General features: G+C 47.2%; 1 protein-coding gene across 1 annotated transcript; it reads right to left on the bottom strand.

The window, feature by feature from the left end:
* Nucleotide 1: 1 nt before the first annotated feature.
* Nucleotides 2-7,687, bottom strand: LOC113979049 (serine/threonine-protein phosphatase 4 regulatory subunit 3B-like). Its single transcript, XM_027706494.1, has 11 exons — nucleotides 7,003-7,687; nucleotides 5,931-6,008; nucleotides 5,036-5,149; nucleotides 3,862-3,978; nucleotides 3,547-3,678; nucleotides 2,742-2,844; nucleotides 2,125-2,283; nucleotides 1,789-1,958; nucleotides 1,312-1,448; nucleotides 902-965; nucleotides 2-107 (listed from the first exon to the last, which is right to left on the bottom strand). The coding sequence occupies exons 1-11, from the start codon at nucleotides 7,546-7,548 to the stop codon at nucleotides 30-32; spliced, it is 1,698 nt and encodes a 565-aa protein (XP_027562295.1). The 5' UTR covers nucleotides 7,549-7,687; the 3' UTR covers nucleotides 2-29.
* Between the last annotated feature and the right edge of the window lie 1,201 nt (nucleotides 7,688-8,888).

The raw sequence follows: 8,888 nt of genomic DNA, 5'->3' as shown, positions 1-8,888 counted from the left end.
TTCGTCTTCCAAACTTTGTGTTGTCTTCATCAACGCTGACGTGGTCTTTTCCTTTGAACTGTATTCTCCTGATCTTCGTCATCAGTATAATCCCCCTGCAGACGTCTCTGCCAATTAGAAAAAGGAAATCCTCACTTTGAAAAAATACCCACCAATGTGCAATTTTAGTCCACGCCCCCCCAGCCAACCTGTCAGGACACCCAAGCTGGCAGCAGCAGAGATCCTGGGATCTGGGAGATCCTTTGGCATTCCAAGACCCTCGGTCTGGAGAGTGGTTTTGAACCTCAAGCTGCAAAAAGTACTGGAGGTTCCTTGCTCCTCTGGCTGTGGCCTCACAGTTGTTTCCAAATCCCTTTGGAAGCTCCCAGCTGGACAGGCACAAACTCCCACGTGCCCCCTGGGATCCCTTTGGCTGCTCAGCCTTAGGGGTGGGCAGTCAAATTCCTGCCACACTTTGCTGGAGCTGCTCAGGAGCTCCCGGGCTGGAGATTCCAATAGTGCCTGACTGTGTCAGGCACCACAGAGGTGTCATTGGCTGCCTTGGTCTGCTTAAAAACCCTTAGTAATTCCCCAGCTCGGGGGCACTGACACAGTTCCCCAAAATCCTAATCCCATCTGTACCTCACACCCAGCAGCACCTGGGCAGGGACAAAGCCAAGGAGTGGCACCAATGAAATGAGGCAGAAGATGCGAGATCAGACTGTGCCACCAGATCCCCAACAGACTCCGGCCCCACCCAGTCTTTCCTTAACCCTTCCCCCAAAGCAGCCAGGGTTTCCCTAGGCAGGTTTTGGGCTGAGTTTCTCCCTCCCTCAGCCCCCTGCCTGTCACACCCGGCACAGCCCCGCCAGGCAGCTCTGCTGTCCCACGCCAGGACAGCACCTCACACCAGTTCTCCCACCTTGGGGGCTGCCCCCGCCGTCCTCAGGGTCGCCTTCCTTGAAGAGGAGCTACAGCATGGGACACTGTAAGAGAGACAGGACAAGTGATTCCAGCTTTGCTGCTGTTTCAGCCTCAGCCAGCATCAGAAATGCCTTGCACAGCTTTGGAGGGAATTGGGCACATTTGAGAAGGCAATCCAACTCCATCCCCAGTTCTGCCCTCCCCAGAAGACTCACTAGCACCCCATGTGACACTGAGGCAGAGTGAATCCTAACTCAGGGGACAGAGCAAGAAGTTTTCATCAAGAATGAAAGCCAAGCCCAGTCCCAGCCAGCTGCTCTTGCTGCCCTCTGGGAAATTAAAAATCAAGGCCCAGCCCTGCAGAATGGCAGTCCCTGGCAGGCTCAGGACACACGAACTGAGGCCTACCTGTTCACTTGCTGCTCTTGTTGGGGCTCTTCTTCCTCATATTCGGGCTGCAGTCCAAAAGTCTGAACGTAGTTGATAATTCCAAGTGCCTGACAGAAGTAATCCACTAGATGTTCCATAAGGGACTTGCCATCTTCCTGCAGAAGAACAAACTGGGCTTTCAGTCTCAAATGGTCCCAGGCAGAAGTTCAGAAACCTTTGCATTTAATTTGGAAAGGAACTGATTCCTTGGCCAGAGCTAAAACACTGTTGTAAAGAAAAGTTGTGAAGCAACTGGATTTACCCTTAATTGAAAAGCTGAAATCTAGAAAGAATTCGGAAGCTTTGCATGGAAATGGACAACAAACTCAGCAGTGTCCCAATGCTATTTGTGACAGTGCCATTAAACCAGGATGGTGCAATGTGGGAGAGCTGCATTTTGCCTTTTGCCCTGAGAGGCCCCAGACATGTCAGAGCTGAAGCTGCTGCTGAACTCACCAGTTTGATCAATTCCAACAGCTCAGTCACAGTCGGGATGAGCAGATGGTACAGAGCTCCATTTTCCAACACAGCAAGTAAAAATGGTTCAAGAAGGTTTCCCTGGGCGATGTAACGGTTATAGAGCTCATCTCCCAGGCGAAGTATCTTCTTTATAAAATGAAAAGCATCTGTATGAAGAGAGAAATTCAAGCATTTAATAGCCACATGCCCGGGCTCCAGTCCAGAAATTCATTCCCATGAATTCTGAGTTCAGGTGTCCACTGACACTGGAACACCCTCAACACAGGACACACAAAGCCTCAAAGAAGGAAATCACCACAGTTCTATACTCACTCAAGGCCAGAAATGTGTGTTTGGAATACATCAACAGCAGGACTCTTCTTAGCAAATTCCCGCTGATAATGTAGTGCCTCATGTGCTCCTTATGCCATTCCACACAATAAGTGAGGAACTTCAAAATTAAGGCGAGCAGTTGAGCCACTTGATAGTCATCTACAAGGAAAATTAATGCCTTCAATGAAGCAAACCAACCAAATAATGTATTGTCATGCACACCAAGGTCAGTTCCTGTTCTAGTTCCTGACGTGTTTTTAGTGGACTTTTGCTTCAGGCAGCGGAACGTTGGGTCAGAACAAAACACACCTGGGGCTTTTTTGCCCTTACAGCAAATATTCTTTAAAATTATAGAAGTCAAACTGGTGCACCATTAACAGCGCACATCAAGGAGGTGCATCTTTTCCCAAGAACAGCATCAAGCTCTGTCAACATTGAGAGCTGCAAGAAAGGGCTGAAAACTGCTGCCCACAAGAACTCCTGTCCCTGGGGGAGCAGCAGCTTTGCCCAAGTGTATTTCCAGCTGCCCTCACAAGCTGATTGCTGGCACCAGCACTGTCAGTCACTGATAAACATTAGAAGCCTAAAAGGGGGGAAAAAAGAAAACTTCTCCTTACCTATTTCACATGTACCTTCTTCTGCATTGACCGAAATTGGAACAGTCAGAAGAGGAATACGGCAGGTGTAGAAGAAATTGAGAAATTCAAATACTTGTGAAGCCTAAAACAGAGAATCATTTCCTTAAACACTGGCCTTCACACACCCCTTTTAAATAAGAAAGGGCATTAACAGCAGAAACAGCCTCCAAAGAATTCTCTTGGCTCCTTCAGCTCTGCCTGGATCTCTCTGGCTGGGCCTGCAGCATTGTCTGCACTCAACCAAGATCCACTTCTTTCTTTGGGGAAAATCTGAGAGACATCCAGCCAACCTCACTGTCACCAGGAGGGTCCCCACCAGGGGTGCAAAGATATCCTGGAAACCCATCAATGACTCTAAGTGCTTAACAAAGTGTCCTTAAACCATTCTCAAGTGCAGGAATCACGTCATGACAACCTGCAAACCTTTTCCCAGCTATTCCTGCACATTCCAATGGATTAAAACATGGATTGGGTTTCTCAGGGACTCTCCTGGATTCTGTTCTTTCTAGATTTCTCCCCCAGCCAGCAGGAGCTCTGCCCAGACAGGGCTGTGGCACTGAAACCCAGCGCTGCTTGGCTTAACAAATCCCGACCCAGTGCCCCCCACACACCCCTTTCCTGAGCAAAGGGAGTGGGAACTTCAGCTTGTTTTATAGCTTCTTTAAATTCAGTCTCAGACCACACACAACACCCAAGAAATCACCCAAAAATCAGCAACAGAGAATCTCAGGGGTTTAACTTTGCTGAGACAGTGGTGTGTCTTCACCCATTTGTATTTTCTTACCTCAGCTGCATGCAGCAGATTCCCTGGATCGAGTAGAGTGCACAGCAAATCCATCAACTGCACAGCTTCTACAGACTCGGGATGAGAATGGCAGATCAGCTGCTCAATGACTACACTGATCAGGTCAGTATCCTGCCAAAAAACCCAAACAAAGAAGAGTTATAGACCAAAGTGGAATGAGTTCCCTTGTTTTTATCGGGTTGGTTTGTTTGTTTGTTTGAATAAAAATTACAATGAAATGGAAAAATGGAGGTTTTGTTGGGCTGGTTTGTTTCCTGTTTGCCCTAAGACAAAGTCCAAACCACTTTTACTTACAAGGTCTCTCTGCTGGGCCTCTTTCATTACAAATTCTTGGACCACGAATGGACAATAGTCTGCTAGTTCAGACAAGATGTCTGTGGCTGTAGCTCTAACTTCCTGATCATCCATTCCCTAAAAAAAAAGAAATGAATTTGCCAGGGCAAATCAAGTTTGGGATTTATTATCAGGTAAAGCTGCAAAGAAAAGGAGTTCAAAGGTTTGGGAATGTTTCATTACCAAGTTTCTATGAGAAACATATGTATATGTAACTATAGTACAGAAAAACAACAGTAAACCAATAACATCTTTTCCCCACTCTTCCCTCCTTTAGAAAGGACTCAAGGCTTTCTGTGAACCTAAGGGTCCTAATTTAGGCAGGAAACATTCCCCTTGTGCCCCTGGCTCCAAGATCTGAGACACTGATCTTCTGTCCATGTTCTCCACAATTTATTCCTATTGTACCCAAGGACCAACTGGACAAATCAATTGGTGCAAAAGTTTCTGTGCTCCTTTCCAGGCAACAAGAAGGAAGAACTTTCCTTAAGGGCTGTGATTTTCTCTGAGAGCAGCACAACTGAGCCCAACCCAGCAATGGCCCAGGCTGCATTTGGACTGGTCTGGCCCTCCCAAAGAATAGTAAGATTAAGCCTTGTCTAATCCTTGAACATCTCCAGCACTTCAGTGTTTTCCCAGCAGTCCCTGTCCCTTGGTCAGTTCACAGGTTGTTACTCCAGGATAGAAACCTCCTGGAATTTTGTGGTTTGGAGGAACAGCAGCACTGACACATGGATTGCAATGGTCAGACAGCAACAGCTGCTTCAGCCAAAGGAGTTAAAAAGTTATGGTTTTCCATAGCTGATTAGGACATATTCATCTGCTACCAACAGGATTCCATGATCTTTTGGGTAGGAACCAGCCGATAGTTCAAGATTATCTAAAAATCCTTCTTTGGCCCTGCTCCAACAACAACGTCAATGGCAACAGTAAAAATCCCCAGAGCACTCAAGTCAGGGCCCTCAGAGAGCTGTGGGCAGCTTTTGGGTTCTGAACGTTCCAACCAACTTCCACCCTCAGCAGAGCCAAGCTATCCCAGCAAACTGACACAGAAGTGCTCAGCAGAGCGAAAACCTGCTTCAATGGCCATGGGATTTTCTAGTTGGATTCAAATCAGCTTGAAGTTTTCACTTACTATTAGAGTTTCAAGAGTTGAAAAAATTCCCAACTTGGCCGATCTTTGTAGAAATTTCTCTCTCCTCTGATAGAACATGAGGGAAAAGGCACAGAGTTCCTGGAGAAATTCAACCTGTTGCATAGGAAAAAATAATTTCAGGAGTATTTGAGTCAGAAAACTCTGCGAAAAGGAGGAAACGGTTCCAATTTGTAGCAAAGTTTGAGTCCTGGTTGGGATGGACTTCCTAGAAAATGGTATTGTTTGAGTTCTGTCTCCTCCAACATTGACCAACACCAATAAAGGAAAGCAAACCAAAGTAAACACCCAGAGAAAGAAGAAATGAAGCTGCTGGGCTTGAGCTGGGAAAGACAGTCACCTGGTAGCTTTTTTATCCCCCTGGTTTAGGAAGGATTGATTCTCCAGCCAGGCCTGAAGGAAAAAAGCCTTCCTTGCTGAAAGTGAGCTTTGAACAGGGAATTTAAGCAGCTAAATGTGTTCAAGGATAAATACAGTTTGGAATATATCTATATAAGAACAATCCTCAGTCACAGGACTTGAAAGATCTTTCTGAATCAGGAAAGCAGAGTGAACAAAGCAATGCTGATGACTGGAAGTCAGTGATCTGGGATGCTGAAGGGTACTGAGAGGAAAGGAGGGCTTGGAGTCAAGGATGTCAGCTCAGTGCTAGTCCTTTCTGCACAATCAAATCATTATTTACCACAAAGAAATCAGAGCTTATGTTGCCAGAAAGATTTTTCTAGTGAGTACTTCAATGAAGACTGAGGTTCCAGGCTTCCAGAAATACTTCAAGGGCTGCAGGAGACCTCAAAGAACTCATGGAACAATTTCCCTTTTCCTACTTCATCTCTCTAATTTTCAAGCATTCAAGAAATCACTGAGAGCACAGACTTACCAATTCCAGTCGTTCGTCCTCAGTTGTAGCTTCATTTGTCAATTGGACAAAAAGAGCAGACAAAAATTTCTCGTCTTCCTGCGTAACACACAAAAGGAACACAACTCACACAGTGCCACTGGAAAGGCTAAACTTCCTTCTTTCGAGGATCCCACATTGCCCAAAGTCCAACTCTCCACACCTCTCTTCATTTGATCCCCCAAAAGGCAAATGCCAGAGTACACCTCCGGCAGGATCATTTTCCAGGTCATTGTTTCAGCATTCCCTCCATGGAGCACAAGCAGGTCCAGGAGACCAGAGCCACAGGTTAAGCTGAGCTAAAACTGCAACTACAAAAAGCCAACCAAGACACAACTTCTCCCGCGCTGCACCTGCTGCTCCCACTCCACTGGGAACATCCCACCAGGATCCCTTTCCCTCTTTGGGATCTGCAGCCCTGCAAAGCATCTTTTCAGGCCACCTGGGCCAGGGGGACCAGATTCACAAGTTCCCCGTTTGCTGCAGCCACATCCCTGTTAACCTTCCTCGCAATCAAACCAGCTCCCTGACTTACAGACACTCTGCTTTGCACCCCTGGACTATTATTGGCTTTTTTTCATTCCTTCCCATGGAAGGCAGCTGTGGCATTCCCTTTGAGCAGGCTCTTGGGAATCACAGATTCAGAATTTGTTACACACACCCCACAAATTACCCTGATCCAGAATACCAAAAGTTGCTTGTTCCCTACACATCTGTACAAAGCAGCTCAAAAGGAGGATGTTGCTTAGGAATCAAAGAGAAGAACTTTAAACTCTTTACAATCCATTAAAAACTATTTAGATATTCACCTGAAATCTTCTGTTTCTAAAATACAGAATCAAAGAGAAAAACTTTAAACTCTTTACAATCTATTAAAAAATATTTAGATATTCACCTGAAATCTTCTGTTTCTAAACTACAGAATCAAAGATAGGAGAAAGAAGGGGAAACAATCCCAACACTGTGCAAATGAAAGGACGTGGGATTAACTGTGATCCATTGGAAATGACAGCTCCAGGGCCCAACCCCTTTAGACCAGATCAAACCCACTTACCTCCAACGCTCTGAAGATCTCCTCTTTCTTGCGGCGGATGAAGGGAGCGAGGATAGGAAAATACTCTCCAAATTCAGGAAGATGTGGCAGGACGTGATCCTGAATATACTGTGCCTGGTACATCTGGTGGTATTTTTTCTGGATTTTGGAGTCTCTGATTGGAACAATGTTCTTAAGCATGGCTCTTTCAGTGGAGAACTGCCTGTGGCGTATGGGCTCAGCCACCGAAGGATCGTACTGCAGGCATCCGATGACATCCAGAATACACTGCTCGGAGAACATCACTTCAAACAGACCTGCTTTACCGAAGCGCAAAATCCCTCTCATAATTCCAGATAACTGCTGTAAGGCTTCGGTGGTCCCTGACTGCTCGCAGGCTAGGAAAAGCTCGAGCAGTTTTGGAATATAGCCTTTCCTCTTCATGGCCAGTGCCAGCTTTTCTTTGCGGCTGCATGAGGAGAGGGCAGAGGTGACGAGATCAGCGATGTCTCCAAGCCTGTCGGTCTCACAGGGAGGAAGGTCCATCAAACGCCTCCTTGCAGGCATTTCTTGCAGATGTTCCTCTTCTGACGCTGAAAGACGCTGGGTGACTTCCACAGAAGGTCGCAATCCAAACACGGAGCAAGAGGGAAGGCAGAGAGAAGCTCACGCTGTGCTTGCCTCGTTCGCTCTGCCCCTGGAGCTTCCACAGGGTTCCGTTGTCAGCAACCTTTGTGATGTCACCTGCACCAGGAGGCTCCGTCTCCTGCCCTCAGGGTTCCCAAGGTTCTACATTTTGGAATGTCTTGACCAACTGACTTCTGAAACTTGAGAACTCCTAGAGCTGAGAGGAGATGTTCCAGCAGCCTTCTAGTACAGGAAGGCTGGACAGACTTTTGCCCGGGGCCTGCAGTGACAGGACAAGGGGCAATGGCCTTAAGCTGAGGGAGGGCAGGTTTAAATCACATATTAGGAAGAAATTCTTTACTCTAAGGGTGGTGAGGCCCTGGCACAAGTTGCCCAGAGAGGTTGAGGACTCTGCAGGCCTGGAGATGTGTAGTGGGTTGACCCTGGCACCCACCAAAACTGCTCTGCCCTCCAGAAATGGACAGGGGAGAGAAAACAGAAGAAAGGGTTCATGGGTTGAAATAAGGAAAGGGAGAGATTCCTCACCATATACCATCATGTCCAAAACAGACTTGAATTGGGGATATTAACTGAATTTATTACTAAAAAAATCCTATGGGGCTGTTAAAGGGTCCTGCTGGTCATTCCCTTACTCTCCAGCTCATGGATGGGAGCCATGGATCTCGGTGTGACATTGCTGTTGCTGCACTGTTCTGGTGGCAATTGGCACTTGCTGGTCTTCAACTTGCAGCAATGCCATGATGAAGGGATCTTCTGATAGGCCAGGGTAGATAATTTTTTGATCTTCTCTGTATTCACAGGAGCTCCACCAAAAGCCCATCAATACTCCTTTGGATCCTTGAAGTGCCCTCTCCTGAGGCAGCCAATGCCAAGGATACACAGGGCTTCTGGGCCAGACACAATGAGGTGCTTTTCCCACTTGTCCCCTGTTAAACTCACCTCAGCCTCTAATCCAAACTCCTGGCATCCCCCAGTCATTCCAGGGATCCAGAGGGGTTCTGCACTCCTCTGCCTCGATGGCATCAGTGTGCACTGTTCACCAGGATCTACTAAAGCTTTCCACCTCTCTGGATCTGATGTGCCAGGCCATCGAATCCACACAGTCCTGTATGCCTGGTTATCCCTTTCCTCCTCCTGGCTGAAGGCAGGGACCCTCTGTTCCTGGTCAAAGTATTCACTGTCGGACCTTTCCGATGCCAGACCAGAAGTGCTCTGAGTGCCGGGAGTGCTGCTCAGCCCCGCCCCAGCAGAGCCAGCAC

The sequence above is a fragment of the Neopelma chrysocephalum genome, unplaced genomic scaffold, assembly GCF_003984885.1.
Source record: "Neopelma chrysocephalum unplaced genomic scaffold, ASM398488v2 Primary Assembly neopelma1_379, whole genome shotgun sequence".
Lineage (NCBI taxonomy): Eukaryota > Metazoa > Chordata > Aves > Passeriformes > Pipridae > Neopelma > Neopelma chrysocephalum.
The sequence above is the reverse complement of the archived record's forward strand: the minus strand, read 5'-3'. Positions and strand labels throughout refer to the sequence as shown.